Source organism: Poecile atricapillus, chromosome 2 (genome assembly GCF_030490865.1).
Source record: "Poecile atricapillus isolate bPoeAtr1 chromosome 2, bPoeAtr1.hap1, whole genome shotgun sequence".
NCBI lineage: Eukaryota > Metazoa > Chordata > Aves > Passeriformes > Paridae > Poecile > Poecile atricapillus.
The window spans coordinates 49613772-49632259 of NC_081250.1; the positions used below are offsets into that span (position 1 = coordinate 49613772).

Consider the following 18488-nt stretch of genomic DNA (forward strand, 5'->3'; position numbering starts at 1 on the left):
CCTTGTGACAGAGGGACATTCTCTCCTAGGTTTGTGTCTACTGGTCAGGGACTTATGTATTAGTATAATTAGCTTCCTGAATGTTCTTTGGTTTGTCCTCAGTTTTGGCTTAGGAATGTATGAAATATCCTGATTGATCAGTCCACAAGGATGAAGTTCAGTGTTCTGTCCCTGCATGTGATAATGGCAGGTGCATTTTCAGGGAAACAGTGCCACTTTCTGTGATCCTTTCCCCTTGTACTCCTCACCCCCCCTCAATCCAGAATCATCATGCAGGATGTTAGAAAACACATCCTTGTTTAGTCTTTGTAGTGTTAATGGATTTGGTGCCCAGGCATTTGCTTGATCCAGTTTGTGAAGTGCAGGACACTTGTGCATGAGAGTGATTCCAAAAGCATAATCAGCTTCGGTTAATTGCTGGAAGACTTTTTTGTTTCTTGAACTTTTCAGAATTAAGTACCTCTGTGCTCAAATACCCATTTTTCCCTCCCCAACCTGTAAGGCAGAAACAAGGAAAACAGATAATAGATGTGTTGCTGTGGTATTATACTTCCTATTTATTTTTTTCTTTTTAACCAGGCTATTTAGTCTCAGTGGATAGTTAGTGGTGTTTTAGCTGGAATAGGAGATGAGGCGGGAAAACATGTTTATGGTAGAAGAAAGGCTAATTGCTTTGGGTTGAGATTTTATTTTTCTGAATATTTCAAATGTGCTTCTTCCTGGATTTAAACCCAGAGCTTCGTTGTGAGGAACTTCAGCTGGGTTTGAAGGACAGAAACACCAACTGCAGTACCTACCTTGGGATGGGAATGGTTCAAAAGGTGTTCTCTGGCGCCGGTGCAGTCTTCTCTGCCCCCAAATTTAAATATATGGTGGCTAGAATCTTGTATGGGAATGATAGCCAAGGATGTGAAACTTGCATCTGTGTGTCCACATAAACATCTTGCATTAAAATTTAGGAAGAGAATGTCACAAAATTAAAGACTTTTATGTGCACTTTCAAGTATTTCAGAAGAACAAAGTTAATGTTTCTATGTCGAGCTTTCCTTCTAAAATTAAAGCTTTGGATCAGATATTTAGGGAATGAAGGCTAGTTGTAACTATCTGATGTAATGTCTTCGAGGTTAACATTAAATGAGTTTGAGAAGAGAGACAACAGGTGGGAATATATAGATTTGGAGGAGGAATGTGTGGGGACACCGTAGCCCAAAAGGGTGGCTTTGATTTTGTAATCAAAGGCTGTGCATGCTGTGGCTAACAAAAATGCTGGTTTGAATCAAATCTCAGAGAGATAAAGAAAGTTCCTCATTTTTAAGCTATTTACATGCAAGATAAATGAATTTTAATTCTGTGTGCCATGCTGAGGAACTTGCCATCTTCTGCTGACAAGTGAAGACTGGGATCCAGCACAGAAATGTTGCTAACTTTCTTACAGAAGGTGGTGGCTTCCCTTATTTACTCTTTCCCTCAGAAAAAGGAAGGATTATTCAACACAAATGTGTTGAAACAAGTTTCCAGTGGTATTAAGTCATAATTGTTGCCCCCCAGCCTGTTCTACAAGGCTGTGATATAAATCTGAAAATTTCTTACAAGGTATTTAGCTGGTACATGATAAGTATATCAAAAATCTTTGTTGTCTTAACAGGCATGGTCTTAACTTACCTGATCTTGAGCTGCTTGCTTGTTTAAATTATGTCTTTAAACATATCAAAACTTGTTTGGTTTTTGTTTTTCTTTAAAATACTGGGTTTTTAGTTTAGCTGTTGGAAGCACTAAAAGGTAGCCTTGTTTCTAAAAGCTTTATCATGACAATTTTTAATAATACCCAAAAAAAGACTGACAGTATTGGACAGCTGGCATATCATATACTTGTGATGACTTAAGCTTGTTTAAAAAATTCCAGTTTGCCAAGCAGTTCAGAAAAATCAGTCCATGTAAGTAAGCAGAATTTTAGTCCTGCAGTAAGTTATTAAAAAGTTTGAATTCACAAAATTTCCTCTGAAAATTCTGTTCGTATTTGATTGCTCTCAGGGCAGAGACATAAAATTTATCCATAAGGTGCAATCTAGCATCACAGCTTTACTTAACTATTACAGAACACTTTTTGTCATGTCATTATCCCTGCAGTTTAAACAGCCCTTTCATCCTGTGCAGGATAAAATAATCTTTTTCCAGCAGGTGGTTGGGGGTTGGTCATTTTTCATTTAAACTGAATAATCTGTACAGGTCTTTTGTCACTTTGACCAATAATACCTTCATTTTTTAAAAGAGAATACAGTATAAATAGAAGGCTTCATAAAAGAACAAGATAAAACAGAGCTGATTTTTACCTGGAATATCTGCATGTAATATGTGGGATAGAGGGAGTCTTTATTTGAAAGTGCAAATCAGAATACTCTGTGGATAAACCCCTGGCTTTAAATGACAGAAGTGTGCATCAGAGTAAAAAAGATATTGTCAAGAGAAACTTAAGTTTTAATTCTTTATCCTCAGTGCTCACCATGGCCTGATACTCCTACAACATTTGTAAACAACAGTCCTACTCCTGCTCCAGCTTTCACTTCTGCTCAGCATAACACCTACAGTGTCCCAGACAGGTAAGTTTCTATTCTGTATCCCCATTGAAGGCAGCATTTTTAAACAGATTTATTCAAAATGTTTTCTGAGTAAATTCAACTGTGTTCTGTTTCTACTGGGGAGCTGGGAGATTGTTTTGACCTATATATCCATTTTAGAGTATGGCATTTCTATCATATGGTTCAGTTATAATGTAATTACTTCTGCCTCACCACCTTTCTTTCTTACTATGCATTCTTTAAAACAACTTCTTGTCCTTTGTCATATAGCAAATTCTTTACCTTTTCACTATTGTGATTTTGTCCTTGTCTATGGAAATTATTTTTAGCTGTTTTCAGTAACAACAGTCTTCATTTCCATCATACACAGTTAGTATAATTTGCAAGAAAAAGCCCCAACAAATATTTTCCAAAGTTTTAAACAAAAATTGCATTGGTGAAAACATTTTGTATTGAGGCGTTAATTAATCTACTGTAACCAAACCTGCACTTCATCCAAAAATAATTGACAGTGGTGTAGTCTGATCCATAGACTGTGGAATGCTCTCTCTCTTAAGTTTAACAAGTTGCAATCTTCTAATTGCTTCAACTGTGATACCTGTTGTTTTGGAAATTTCAAGTTAATTTTCAACAATGCTTAAATATGTTGGTTTATAGAATTCTAGTAATACTTGGTATTGTTTTTTAACCTGTAGCAATTCTTCCTCCCCAAATCATCAAGGAGATGGAACCTCTCAAGGGTCAGGAGATGTGAGTATTTGCTTTCTGGTATTGACTGTAAGTGTATTTGTATAGCTGTGTCAGAATATTTTGATTTACACTTGATGTTAAGAGGTCCTAAGAAAGTATTGAACTGAGGGAGATTTTTTTAATTGCTTGGGTTTTGTTTGGGTTTTTTAGTAACCAAATTATCATATCCAATCTCATTTCTTACAGCAGCTTCATCCTTCAGCCACAATCCAGGAAACTCAGCAATGGTTGCTCAAGAATAGGTTCTCTGCCTATACAAGGCTCTTTTCAAATTTCTCAGGTATCTGTAGTTTACTTTTTTTCTTTCTTTGTGTTACTGAACAGGTTCTGTGTGGGAAAAGAGTTCTCTAAGAGCATTATAATATACATATTTATGCATATTTATTTACTAATTTGCTGGTTAAAGAGCAGTGCAGTTCCCACTATATGGCCACAAGACATGGCAATAGATGGACTATGTGGGGCTGTGTTTTGCTGTTTACGTCTTCAGTCTTCCATAGAATTGTGCAAAGGGTGGCATGACACAGTATTCACCAAAAGTAAATTCCTTTTTCTTTGGTGACACTTGCTGGGGACAGTGTTGTGAACGATGCCAGCTCTCTGCCTCTCGGCTTAGCTCATGCTTTTGTCAGGATTCCCTTTGTACCAGGCTTTTTTTCTGGGAAGGTTTTTTCTTCTGCTGCTGGTTAGTTTTTGACCTGTGCTTCTTGTATGAGGGTTGCTGAGCTTTCTCAATAAACTTTAGTGCCAAATTTCTGACAAAGACTCTTGGAAAACTTTTTCTTTTTCATTATTATCTTTATAAAAGTCAAGTACTAGCTGGCTGGCATTTTTTTTTAAGCAAGAGGTGTGGTATATGTGACTTTTATTATACTGTCTCAGGTCTGGGGTTTTTTATTGCTATAGTATTTAAGGGCTATGATCAGTCTTTTTTGCTGGCTTTTATTTGTGCATTCCTGAATAGTCTGTGGAGTATTTTCATGCATAAAGACTATTTTTTTCCCTGTTTTCCCACTCATCTGTTGCAGTGACTGATATTTTGGAGTGTTGCTTTCTTTGCTGACACTCATGCTGCTTCTCAGAAGAATCTATCCTCCCATTTTTTGCTTCAGCAGCATCTTCTATACACAAGTGCATTGTTACAACTTAAGTGCACAGAGGAAGAGATGGATGGGTAGTTGAATGTCTGGGGTAATTCACCGTGTGTCAAACCATGGAATATTTTCGCTCTGTATTTTGCATGTGTTCAGAATACACTACCATGGGTGCCAGCAAAAATCACTGTTTGTCTCTAGAACAGTCATCTCTCTCCACAGAAGTTGTGTGCCTTGCAGACTTGTGCTGTTTCAAAGATGTAAACCCCATAAACTGTAACTCACCACTTTTGGAAAAGAGGTTGATTTATATAGCACTCACTAGAGCCTGGTCTGAATTTTACTTATTCCTGTGTCCAAAATTCCGTTTTGGACGTGGTGAAGTTTGTTACTCTTAGTTTAAATGAACCTACAATTTATTTTAGAAAAAACTGATGTTCTACAGTAATCTTCATTAAATCCTGATGTGTTTGTCCAGGTGCTGATTTATTAAAGCTGACAAGAGAAGATCTGGTACAAATCTGTGGTCCAGCCGATGGAATTCGGCTGTATAATGCACTGAAATCCAGGTGATGTGCTGACTGTGAGGCCGAGTGGGTTTAGGTGGGGGATTCTAGAACTGAGACATTTGGGCAGTTAGTGTCAGGGTGGGCCTTGGTGCCTGTGTCATCTGCCTCAGGAATTGGCAGCAGTATGTTTAAAACTCTCCTCCTGTGCACACCTCCAGGGCAGGCCCAGGTGAGGTGCAGGTTGGCTGTAAGGCTGCACCAATGCAGTTGGGCCCTGCCAGCTTCTTGGATATGGATGGATTTATTGCCAAGCCACAAAACTGGTCATTTGGGGGGCTAAGAACAAATTGAAGCCTTTGGAGGTTACAGGTATTGTCTGCTAACACAGGGAGCATCCCATCTGATTCTGTCTGAAATGTGTGTTTGGTACCATTGGCCCTCCTGGAGGAATTGCTGTTGTTATTCAGTAGTCTTGTTGCAGGAATCCAACAAGTGGTGTCTGTACGCTGTAGGAGCTCTGAATGGATTGAAATATTATTTAAATTCAGCTGCATGTGAGAGATCACTTATTTAGAGATTAATGTTTTTGGTCTCAGCGATAAAAAACATATCAAGTGTACTGATAACAAACCTACAGTTGTGGCATATCAGCCTCTGTATTTGCAGGGCACATAGCCTTTTGTGTGACGTGTGATTTCCTTGGCTTGCAGGTCCGTGAGGCCCCGTTTAACAATCTACGTGTGCCAGGAGCCCTTACGGAACATACAACTGGAATGCCAGGAGGCGGGCAGCGGAGACAGCAACGGTGCAATATACGGTACGGCACGTGGCAGGACACGGCTGGGGCTTACAGCAGGAAAACAGGATAGGTGGGAAAGGGAAAACAACAGTGAAGAGGCTGAATTGCTGATCCTGGTGTACAAAGCAACTGTGGGAAGTTGTATCCCAACAGTATTGCTGCTTTAACAGCACAGAGCAAACAGAACCTGAAACCTCTCAAGGGTAAACCATTGAGCATTTTCAGTCCGTTGATAAAACTAACTGTAATTACAGGGTCATGAATGAAGGAGCTCTGGAATCAGCTGTGCATGTTGTTACAGACAAGGTATCAACCATATAAATGTAGGTGCATGTAAAAGCCACATGCAAATAAAACAGTTCTTTCCCATTTTCTGTTAGATTCTGCTGTCATTTTCTGTGCAACTGATCTGAAACTGTAGAGCCTGGACAAGGAAAAACAACCAAGTAGTGAATGGGCTCTTGATTTTGGTATTATTTCCCTGACAGCTGTTGATTCAACACAGATGGAAACGTAACTGTTTATTCGTAAATTCATGTCACTCTTAAAATTACGAGAATGGAACTATTTGAAATGATTCTTTTCTTGCTCTTGGCTTTGAGAGACCTCTCTCCCCAGCTGAAATCTGCACAGGCTACTTCAATAGTGCTTGTGGATTTTCCATGCAAGTATTGAGGTGGAGGAGGATCTGTAAATAAAATACTGCTGCTGTCAAATACATGTTTACACTCAGGATATCTTCAGCCAGAAGAACGTGCAACCTTGGAGCTGCCAAGAGTTTCTTGCACTGTTAAATAAAGATACAGAACTGTAAATACAGCTTCAAACTGAACAGCTGCTTTGTCTTACTGTTCTGTTTGCTGTGCTGCATTCAGCTCTGAGATGATCTGTAGAAAGTTTATTCAGTTGTAGAAGGCTTTATTTACCAAAACCCCAAAATCTACATCTGTATTTAAAGCAATAGCATAGGCACATAAGTGGGATGTAGGTATTACCTGATTCTTTTGAGACTGCCCAAAATTGCTTTCAAAACCATCTTTAGGTGACTCTAAAGATCCATTTTTAAGTCTGTTTGACATGACTGTGCCTTTTTGTGCAGGATACAGGAAAAATCGTGGAAGTTGCCTTTAGTCTCAGAGCAAATAGAAGCCTCCCCCATCAGAGTTGTGTTTATGACTTTTCCCTGAAAGAAAAGTTAGGGCAGTTCATGCTTTTAGTGAGAGCAGGGAGAGAGTAAACTAAAAATTTCTGGTTTTAAAATTTTTGAAAGCCTTGAATATCAACAAATTCAGATATTTTTAATATTATTAGTGTTATTGATTAGTACCATGCTTATGTAAATAATTTCTTTTCTTGTAGTTTATCATGCAATCTACTTAGAGGAGATGGCAGCCTCAGAAGTCACACGCAAGCTTGCTTTGGCATTTAATATTCCTTTGCATCAGATCAACCAAGTTTACAGACAGGGTCCCACAGGCATCCACATTCTTGTTAGTGATCAGGTAATTGAAATTCTGTTTTCCTGGCATTTTATTTATGACTGGGAGTGGAGGGTTTTCTTATGGTTGCTTATTTATTACTGTTTTTTCTGTTTGATAATGGAACCCTAGTATTTTCTGACATTTAGACTATTTTTTCCTTTACAATAAAATGAACAGAAGGATTCCTTAAATGTGACTCTTCCTCTGCCTTACTGAACTGAGAAGACAGAGGCAGCTGGTTTATGTAGTTCTGAGAAGCTGCAGCAATTATTTAGTACATATTTATTTTGAGCACACCCAAAGGCAGGGAGCATTTAAACACTGTTGAACTCTGCTTGTTCAAGTGTCTCCTCCACAGAATTCCAAAAACACAGCCAGCGGTAATAGGCTCCCAGCTGGTTGTCACAAGAGTAAAAAAGCAGTATTTTACTAGTAATGGATTTTAATTTGGTATATGCCTGTCACTTCCTGAACACAACCAAAAATACACAATTGCTTACAAAAGGCTGTGTTTAATATCAGGGTTGTTGAGGAGTGTTTTTGTTTTGTGTTTTGCATTGGTCACACTCAGAAGGTTTTGAAACTTTTTTTTTTGTAGATGGTTCAAAACTTTCAAGATGAGAGTTGTTTCTTATTCACCACAATAAAAGGTATGTTGCCTCTTTTGACAGTCTAAAACTTGTTTATTCCAGCAACAAGCCTTCTTTAGAACTATAAAAGTTTTGCATACACAGTGGCAGAAGATACTCAGAGTTCTTCCTCTCCTAGCCAATCTCTGTGTAGCATCTCAGGCTCTTCTTCAAGCTTTCAGTTCACAACCAGTGCAGGACTCAGTAACAAACCTTATGTAAAATTTAGTCAGCCATCACTGGACGGTTATGCTGCTAATAATTGTTGAGAATGGTAAAGTGTCAAAATAGGCTAAAAAAAAATATTAAAAATCCTGGCAGTAGTAACTCTGAAGTTCAGAAATTTAATCTTAACCGAGTCCTGAGAGTCAGCAGAACTGAGCATAACATTTTGTTCTTTCTCTGCTAGTCAGTAGTCATCTTCAGTAGGCTGTTGTTGAATCCCACTCTTCCTTACAGCTCCAGTTTATTTCTGATACAAGGTGTCAGCAAATGGCTTTAATCAAGTTGGACAAATCTAACGGACAAGTTTGACTCTGTGCAAACTGTACCTACAGAAACTGTCCCTCTTTGAAGATCCAGTTACAAATCATTAATCATAACCTTTTTGTTTAGCACAAGTAGGAAACTTTAAAGTTTTTGCTGTAGATGAGTTTATTTTCAAAACCAAGTCCATACTTGGGTGTTTTGGTGAAGTGGCTTGTAGTTCTGTGATTCTGTTCAAGAAAGACTGACATTTCTTTTTTTTTCAGCTGAAAATGGAGAAGGCTTCCATATAATTCTGAAGTGACATCACACACTTGCTAGACTGATACTCCAACACAGAATGAAGTCCTGCCTAAAGATTATGAAGATCATCCAAAACCTTAGGATCTAACTTCACTGTATAAGATGTTTCATATTGAAAACACAAAATGACCTTTCTAATGAGCTGTTTGATAGGTGAACTTTCTTATCACTGCCATAGCTAAGTGTCCTCATGAGAGGTATAATGCCATGACAGCTTCTGTACAGGCATGAAAGACAATGTAAGCAAAGGTGCTTGCCCTTCACTGAAATAAGGCAAACTATGGCCAGTAGATACAGTTTATAGAAGTGAAGCAGTGCTGCTTTTCTATTATCTGTATCCAGTTGGAGATGAATGTAGACTTATTTTGGGGCATTTACCTTTCTGTGCCAGTTTGTCTATTACGTGCTTGTACCTTACGCTGATTTTATTTTTTGATGTTAGCAGAGCACATGCTAATCTGTGTGAAGATGAGTAGTTAAGGTGATAGTGATCAGGTTGTCAGGTCTTTGAGAGTAAAGCTGTCAAAACAGCTTCCCGTGTAAATTGTGTATAAGAGTGTATGTAAGAAGTGTAAATGCCAGAACAGGGCTTTTAAGAAGCCCTAGACAGATGCAATATATGCATGCAGCAAACTGCATTATCAATAGTACCTTATTGGAGGGATTAATATAAATCCTATGGGGTACCAAGTAATTGTGTTTTGCTTTAATGAATTTAATGGAAAAGAATTGCCTATGCATCCTTTATGTTTAGTTTCCTAGGTTCTCTGCGGAGCACTGCTGCAGTTTAACTCTTTGCTTGTAAAATTGTGGGTTTAAAAATAATGGCAGTGAGAAGTGGGGTTTTCAGTGGAATTATGCTGATGAGGGAAGATGACCCACTGGCACCACAGGGCTGTCATAGCTTTCAGCAGCATCGAATAAATTGCTTGAGAAACACTAAATACACACCCTGTAAGTCTCCTTCTCAGCAGGTGAATGCCCTGCTGGCGCTCCTATTCTGGACAAATCTCTTCTTACCTTTTCAGTTGCCCTTCCTGCACCCTCCATCCATCCATACTGTACACCTGTTACAGTGCCTCTTCCATATGACCAAATATTTACTTTTCTCTGAAACAGGCAATGTGCTTTCTTGGTATTTTGGATGTGTCTTGTAAAGTCATGGCACAGCATTTCCTAGGCTAACATTAAGTGGCAATTGGTTAGGTACTTAAAGGGGAGTATTTCCAGAGGTACACAGAGGTAGGTGACAGTTTCAGAGCTGTTATTCTGTGCCTTTGGCAAGTTCCAACTTGATCTCTGGCTTAAAAGCTTGGGAATAGTTTGCTTTTTATGCTGCGGTGTTCCATGTAAACCAATACTACAGCATGTAAAAAAGCAACTTTTGACTTTTTCATTTCCCCTTCCATAAGTGGCTCAAATGCTTAGCAGAAAAGCTTCTGAAAGCTGTAGCATTTTGAAAATTTAAATTCATCAAACCTAGAGGATTTTTCCTATTTTTGGTTTTTTGGTTTGGTTTTTTTTTCTGCACTGAAAGTAAAATTTTATGTTCTTAAACATTTCTGCCTATAAGTTGTTCATCTTTGGGTATTGTTTGGTCCTAGTATTTTCCTGAACTGACACTTGTGTCTTTTTAGCTCACACCATACTCAAATCCAAATGTTTTATAAAAGTGGAAAAATCCTTGATTGGAAAGTATCCAAATATCTAATTTTAAAGAATATTGAAAGTTGTACAGTAGTTTGTCCAGCTCACTTGAAATTGGAATTAAATTATGGCACCAGCAAATGGCTTTTGTTTTTTAATAAGATGTACACATTTCAATTTAAGTATAATAAATGTTTTTCAATAATTTTGTAAATGTGCTTTTCTTTTTGTTTACTTTTTTTCCAATGCCCACATTAGAGACAGTCCATTGTTAAGGTTCAGATTAACTGCAAGACCTGCCCTAGCAAGAGTTGTAGGTCAAGGTAAGGAAGGGAAGTAAACCAGCTCTGCAGTATATCCTGCACACAGTGCATTCACATGGATCTTCTAGCAGAAATCTTGCTTAGATTTGAAATAATTCCAACAAATTCAAGTTTGACATCAGCTGATTGTTTATTTACGTGTCCTATATCAGAGTAGGTTCCATTGGTTTTTGTACATCTTCAATGCAATAGACTTACAAGGTTCATTATGGTCTTAGAAAAAAAAATGAGCCAACAAAAGGCAACACATCTTGACATATTGGTACCAATGACTGCCCTGGTACAGTTGAGAATAAAATCTGGTTCAAACTCTCATTAGACCAGCAGTGTCTTAATGGAACTCTGAAGTATGATTGTAACAGCACTCCACTACTGTGCAAAAGAAGCCCAGACTGGCTTATTTTGTAGTAATAAATCCATGTACTGTAGTCTAAAGTGTAATTTAATCCCAAAGCTCAGGTCTTAATTCACTGTCCCCATTCTCTGTGAGTCATGAACACAACCCAGCCATTGCTGGCCACAGAAGTTCATGTTCACACTTAATCCTTTTTAGAAGTGGTTTAAAATTTGCAGGGGGGAAATGGCAGTTCTGTCCAGTAGTAGCTTTTCCAACTGCTTTTTAATTTTCAGTAAACACAGGCCCTGAACTCTTAAAACACACACACACACGGAGAAAGTCAAACTTACACAAGAAAAGCTTTCTGAACTGTCAAGTAGTTTCTCTCAGATAATTAAATTGCTTAATATAAAAAAAGTTTATCTAATTGTCTAGCACTGAAAAACTAAAGATGAAAGCATGGCCTTAAGAGTTAATACATAGATTTTTATCATCATCATTATCATTCAGACGTTGACAGCTTCTTAACCAAATGTGAAGAGTTTGGCTTTCTACATTTGAAAACCACAGGTCTGGTGTGGTTCAACTCCTGCCTACAGACTGATGAGCCCAGATGCTTTTCCCTAAAATGGGTGGGCCAAACTGAATTCCTTGCTCCATCCTGTGTTCCATTCATCTGTAGAAAAGCATGTGTGCTACCCCTCCTCCTGGAAGCATCCTCTCCTTGCACTCCACGGCGGTCCCGGAGGACGCGGGGATGGCGTTGGCGAAAGCACCATGGATGGCTGTGGCAGCAGGTACAGTAGAGTGCACGGGCTCTACCACAGTGGATTTCTTAACCCTGTTCAAGGCCGATGGCATCGGGCAGAACGTGCGTCGGCGACGGGCAAGCTTTGTAAGAGCAGAGTTCAACTGAACCAAGTCCAAAACTTGGGAAGTATTTCTAGTTCTATGGGTATCTTGAGGTACTACCTTACCTTTTGACATTACCTATTAGCTCCTGTTACATAATTAAATATGAAGCTGAATCATGAAAAAGAACAAGCTGCTGTTTCACTGTAAGAGCTTATGATTACTTTGCATTTTTTGGTCAACATCTGCTAAAGCTGATTTGTCCTTAAACCTGATACTTGATCTGTGGTGTATATTACAGAACAGCAGGCTCAGTTCCTTGGCATGGCCCACGTTACAGCAGAACTTCACACCAAGTAGTGCTGACAAACGCAAATTAACTTCCAAGTTTCGTGAACTTCCACTGCGTAGCTGCTACGCTGCAATGCCCACATGTTTGACACGGTACCGCAGTTCTCATGCCAACAGAAGGAAGGAGTTACTAATACAAACCAAAGCATCACCAACTTAATCCACAGCTGCACATTACGTTAAGATTTTTACCTCGGGAAAAAAAACGCTTTTCTTGTCACAAAACTGGATGACCAAACACCACCATTAGGACTTGTCAGGAAACCGACTCCTTCCTCTGACTTGCTGTCCCATTCTTCAACCACGTTTTCTGTGTGGCTGCACTCACTGTCAGAGGATAATACAGCATCTGCAGAGGCGCTGTCCGCTCCCTCCGACGGATGGAGGGGGTGTTACTGGAGCAAAGTAAGCATGAACTTTCACGTGAGGTAGATGAGCCTGTGGGTGAAAAGGCTGCATTATCATGGGAGAGAAAGAACAGAATTGAAAAGAGAAGCAGCACACCTCAACTGTTGTGCCAGCAAATAGTATCTCATTAAGGTTAGTTAGTGATAAAGAAAGCATCTCCACAGTGGATACCTGCCAAGCTGTCTCCTTCCATGTAATTCTTGCCCTATCCAGCTAAGGCACACCCAGCGTCTGGGCACTCAGCTTGCACAGGGCTCCCCCTGGTTCCCCAATAAAGCTCTGCCTCAGGAGAGGCACATGTTCTGCTGCAGGGTGAGAGGGATGAACCCTGGCTACTGAGGGACAACTTGTCTGAACCTTGTCTCCGGTATTCCCACTGTTCTCATCCTGGAAAGCAGCATGAAATAGAACTCTGCTTCTGCCCTCAATTTGAGTCACTATCAGGCATGAGCTTTCCAGTTGCAAAAGTGTTTGGACACAATTTTGGTTACAAAGCTGCAGGCAGGTTTAACTTCAAGGCTAAAACACTGCCCCCACAAGGCAGGTGGTCCCTGACCTAACAGGTGACTTACACAGGGAGAAGGTTTGGGGCTGGATTCCAGGCCTAAGGGCCCTACAGCCCACCAACTGAAATATCCATGCAGCTGTTTCATTATTGGCAATGTGTATTAACATGTATTTTAGGATATATACATATATGTATATAACATATTTTTAGGGTAAAGCATGCCAACACCATCCTAAAAATGGAGGCCTGTATTTGAAAAAATACAGAAAGAAGATAAGAGCTCGTCATTCCAAGAGCAAAATGCCACAAGTCAGAACTGACAATTATTGCTGTTCATCCAGGGATGTTACACCATGGGGACCTAACAGAAGGACAGCCAGACTCTTGATCCAGCCTTCCTTGCCTGGGACACCTGTAGGACTCCTACAATCTCAAGCAGTACCGACAGCTCAGGCTTTTCCATGGAACAAGCCAGGAAACACATACTCTGATCCGTTTGATTCCAGCTCGTGTGACTTGCTGACAGTCGTACAGCTCAATTCTCTCCAGGTTGTGGCAGTTCTCCAGGTGTTCCAGAGTCACGTCTGTGATGAGGAGACAGTTATCGAGCTCCAGCACCTGCAGCCTCTCGTGCCCACACGTGCTGTTGCTCAGGTGAAGAATCCCATCATCAGTGATCAGTTCACAGTGAGATAAGCTCTAAAACAGAGAGGCAAACAATTAACAACATCCTGCAGTCCTAAGCTGCTCGAGCCTCTGGACATCAGAAGTCCTCTTCAACCTCCTTCACTCCAGTGGTTAAATAGCTACAAATAATACATGGCTGAAATCCAGAAGAGTAAAAAAAGAAACTGCTTTACTTAACAAAACGGCTGTACTTGATTTTAACTTTGCTTCAAAACAAGCTGAGTCCCAAAACGCATCACTGGCAAAACTCCTCGGGCCCCTTTGCTCTCTATGAATGTGGGAATTCTTTTCCAATTGTCCCACACAGTGCAAACAGCATTGTGCCAGAAACAACTTTAAAGGATGATGGAGAACAAACGGGAATAGATGAGCGTGCTCAGGGGTTACTGTTTCACAGCTGCCATGTTCTCATGCATACACCAGGACCAAGCCTGTGCAAGTCCACATCGATAGAGAACAATCACAATGGACTGATTTGCCAAATAATGATTTCAAAAAAACCCAAGCCACGAACATTTGGCACCTCAGGCTGTACAGACAAAGAGCAATAAACATCTTGTACAGCTGCAGGAGCAGTCTTTTCTGCAACAGTCAGCATAATAAACCAAAAAAATCTGCTCCTCTTCAGCACATTTTTTTCACTCCCTTGAATTTCAAGAACACGGAAAATGATGTTGCATCTTAGGCAGTGGCACCACATAAAGCACTCTCCTCATTTCTTTAGGGAATTCGTGACTTTTGGAGAAGCACGGATGATGACAACAACAGGAAACAGACATTCCTCAGAGGCGGCTTAAAAAACCACTCTTTGTCACCACTGAAATGAATGCTCTCAAGTCTTCCCCAGTGAAATGTGCAGGATCTGTGAACTCTAATCCTCTTGCCCTGGGCTCCGATCTAGCGCCTTGCTCTATGCTCAGCCCTGTGCTTTGCCTGTACTTGTACCTAAGTCTAACAGTGCCTGAAGTAGCATTTCCCCCAAGCTGTCTTTTTCAGACAACAACTGATGAAGAAACACTTGTAGCAGTCCAAAAGCACTTAATTACTCAGAGCAAGCACATAGCACTGCTCCAAAGGACCTCCTGCCAATCCCCCAATGCTAACATGTAACCTTTCCCCTCTCTGGGTACAACACATCTTTTCATTCCACCCTGGGAACTTCCAGCCTTACTTCACCTCAGCTACAGTCATGAGCATTTCCTTCCTGTTACCGGACACATAGGGTCTGTCCTGCTCTTCGAAACAATTTGCCCTCAACTTTTTTCGCCTTTGCTCTACAGAAGGAGCAGGGAACCCAAGGAAGGCTGGAAGACAGGTCTGCATCTCCCCTGGAGTCTGATGGGAGCTGCCTCGGCAGCTTCCCTTCAGCTCCAGCTGGTCCAATTTTACACACCAAGTGTGAGCAGCCAGCAGGGACTCCAAGCAACACCAGGAGGACAAACTGTCTCCAAAAGACAGCAGAAATGAAGTGCTTACTCCTATCAACAATGTTTTAACTCCTGACACCCATTCAGGCAGTCTCTCAAGTCTTCAAACACGTCAGCTCTCTCCTGTAGATCCTTTCTCTGTGTACGTGCTCTGAGCACTTAGTTTGGCTCAGAGCCTGGGAACAATCAGCAGCTGCAGGGTTAACCAACATTCATAACACACCTGCTCTTCCAAGGAAGGACAGGAGGTTCTGTGAAGCTGTTGGCTAATTAGGAGTATTCCATCCCAGGAAGTAAGCAGCTTATAAAATCAGCTTTCATGGGACGTGATATTTGGTACTGCAAGGACAATACAGGATGTACAGCCGAGTTCGTAGAACTTTGTAGAACAAATATGCCAAATTATACACACTCCATATTAAACCACAGGATTTTTGTGACTTCCTAAGCCTGCTAAAAAGCATTTATAATGTGGAATTTTACAAAGGCAATTGCTTGAAATTGTAAGAACAAAGACATATGGTCAAATTATTTTTTTGTTTTGTTAATACATACTAAATGCTGTGCATAAATCAATATTTTATGACATACTATGAGAGCTTCACACACTGTGAAGAATTCAATTGTCTTCTCATCTTCAGGACTATTATGAGGATTTGACAGTTTCTCTACTAATTTAAATATACTATTAAATACTTTAACCAGAAATTACTTCTTAAGTACATTAAGCAATAAAGCACTCTGATACTGAAGATTTTCATATTTCCACCATCTACTGAGTCTCCAAACATGACAAAAGCAAATCCAAAGTTGATCTCTGCAACTCCAAAATGTTTGTTCCAACTGCAAATAAACTAAAGCACATCTTCAGAGAAGTTTGCAGGAAGCAAACTTGGATTGGAAGCAAAATTGGAAGCATGGAAGCACCAAGATTAATTCTTGCACTGTATTTGGCACCTGCCTGTCTTGTCTTTTCCTGTAATTCTCAGCTACTGCTGTTCACACACAACCTCTTAAGTATGCATCCTTCCCACCCACAGGTTTATATATAAAGATATATATATATATACACACCAAAGAAATCAAGTTATCCAGTTCCCTTAGAAAAGCTGTGATGCTTTACCAATGCCACACTTCCCTGTCCGTGGGCAAATACACAAAGGCCAGCAGAGAGAAGCAGGCTCAGAAAAAAGTGCTTGGGATTTATGAGGTTTTATGGTATCTCTGTCGAAGCACTGACAGAACTGATACAAAAGATCTCTTGCAAGAACTGGCTACAACTGAGATTACAATACAAAAACGTGTCTCATGTAAATGGCTCCACATCTCCTGACAACTCATTCGGTTTAACATCAAGAATAATGGTTCAGAAATGAAGCTGGCCAGTTGATAAGGAAAAATAAAAAAACAACAATATAAAATAGTGAACAAGCTCCTTCTAAAAGCCATCTTTCTTCATGTTGCTACCTTAGTAACACTGAGTAACACTAATCATAACACAATTTAATTAAGGAAGAAGAACACCTTCCTTTAATCCCATCTAAGAACAGATTATAAAGATACTTGTTCTCTCATGTAGCTCTAAGTAGTTATAACAAATCTACGCTAAAGGACAACTGGCCTAAAGTACAGGAGCTCCTACTGTAAGAACAATCTGGCAATTTTCAAGTATCTTGATTGAAGAACAGACAAATTTATGTTACCTCAAATTGGTTTTGATGATCGGAAAGATCTAAGCCACCACTCCCTAGAAAACAGTGCTTTGAAATCCAGTAAGCAGGGTACCCCACTCTCAATCCTCTCCAATTATGTTCAAAAGTCAAGTCCAAGGAAACATTCCATAATTTATTACGTAAATGTAGTCCTTGCAAAAAAGTGCTTGCATGCAAAACTGCTTACAGAGTGATTGCATTTGTCATCTCTGGGTGCTTTTGTTTATTCAATATTTGATGTGAAGTGTCATACTCCCAAAGAAAACCATTAGTGAACACATGAGAATATCCATAAAGGATCTAAGTGCTTTAAATTAAATTAAATATGTAAGGAATCAAATATGAAGGATGTTAATTGTAAAATAAAAGCTTTCTGGTTTTTACTCACAGATTTGGTAACATTTTTTTAATCACACAATGCACATAAACATTTTAGAAGTAATGTGCTGCTATTAGAATACTTATGAAACTTGCACATATTTTGCACAGTGTCACTGTACATCAGGAATTATTTCTAGACACAGAGTGAACAGCCTGTGTCTGTACTGCAGGAGGAGTGTGTGCCATTTGGGGGGAGCATCAGAGGCCACAGACCAGGAGTTACACTTACCAATGCTTGCAGCTTAGGACAGTGTATGGAAAGTTGTATCAATGTGCTGTCAGTTATCTGGGAATAAAAGAAAACAAACGTCAGCCATAAGCAACAGACTGCAACCCTCAAATAAGGTATCTCTTCCTCTACCAGATGAGGGTTCTGTTATTTCTGGAAACAACCCATCACCTGTTACTCTCCAAGTATTTCCCTGTATAGAGTTTCCCAATAATTATTTTTATTTCCTACCAAAAACACAACACTATTTATAAAAACCAAAGAACATCTAGATGAAGGTGTTAATGTACTGCATTACACTGGACATTCAATATTCCTTTTCATACTAAATCTCACCAAAACACACTCTTCCAAGTCCATCTTCTCCAGCTCATGGCAATTCTACAATAAACAAAAAATGAACAGATAAACAAGAAATTAAATAAAACAACATATAGATATAAATCATGCACAGGACTTATAATATGGGACAGCACAGCTTGCAAGAGGAAACTGTAATCTAAATCCCTTCAAATATTTGATCACCATCAAAAGACAAAAAAAACCTGTTAAAATAAACAGATAAATTAATAAGCAATACCCCACCTCCCTCTGAAATGTCTAATTTTCAGCCCTTCTCCTGTGAAGTGAAATGTCTCTTCCTTGTTCTGTAAGGTTTGAACAGGACAGACCAGTGCTCAGCAGCCCTGCTTCCCTGCTTCCCTCACTCCAAACCCATGGTATTTACAGCCCATGCACTAAAGCATTTGTGCATTTATCAGCTGCACCTAACTCATCTGGAATACTCTTAAGCCCATGGCACATTTCTCTTCATTGTCATAAATTAGCAAGAAGCCTTAAAACCAAACTGCTTTGCCAATGAATGCTGAAAATATTAAAATAGGGTCTACTTTAATGGTGGAGGGAAGCTGCATGTCATACCTACACAAGCAATTTTCTCAGCAACATTCTGAGAGACCCCCAGCAAGCTTTCAGAAATGTTTTCAATATATGATCATG

General features: G+C 39.6%; 2 protein-coding genes across 8 annotated transcripts in view; one reads left to right on the forward strand and one right to left on the reverse strand.

The window, feature by feature from the left end:
• UBP1 (upstream binding protein 1) overlaps nucleotides 1-10488 on the forward strand; it is a 48974-nt gene extending 38486 nt beyond the window's left edge. For 4 of the 6 annotated variants that reach the window (XM_058832653.1, XM_058832656.1, XM_058832655.1 and 1 more), the window contains 8 exons: nucleotides 2494-2597; nucleotides 3272-3326; nucleotides 3513-3606; nucleotides 4899-4989; nucleotides 5640-5746; nucleotides 7088-7230; nucleotides 7808-7859; nucleotides 8591-10488. In XM_058832653.1, the coding sequence (XP_058688636.1) occupies nucleotides 2494-2597; nucleotides 3272-3326; nucleotides 3513-3606; nucleotides 4899-4989; nucleotides 5640-5746; nucleotides 7088-7230; nucleotides 7808-7859; nucleotides 8591-8628 (684 nt within the window). In that variant the 3' untranslated portion in view covers nucleotides 8629-10488. Of the gene's footprint in view, nucleotides 1-2493; nucleotides 2598-3271; nucleotides 3327-3512; nucleotides 3607-4898; nucleotides 4990-5639; nucleotides 5747-5982; nucleotides 6192-7087; nucleotides 7231-7807; nucleotides 7860-8590 lie in introns of those variants that run through there. The other 2 variants (XM_058832654.1, XM_058832658.1) reach the window with 2 other exon arrangements.
• The window catches only part of FBXL2 (F-box and leucine rich repeat protein 2), a 52339-nt gene continuing 44070 nt past the window's right edge, over nucleotides 10220-18488 (reverse strand). For both annotated transcript variants that reach the window (XM_058832660.1, XM_058832661.1), the window contains 4 exons: nucleotides 17826-17870; nucleotides 17490-17546; nucleotides 13540-13752; nucleotides 10220-12575 (listed from right to left, as the gene is read on the reverse strand). In XM_058832660.1, coding sequence (XP_058688643.1) covers nucleotides 12468-12575; nucleotides 13540-13752; nucleotides 17490-17546; nucleotides 17826-17870 — 423 coding nt within the window. In that variant the 3' untranslated portion in view covers nucleotides 10220-12467. The remainder of the gene's footprint in view (nucleotides 12576-13539; nucleotides 13753-17489; nucleotides 17547-17825; nucleotides 17871-18488) is intronic.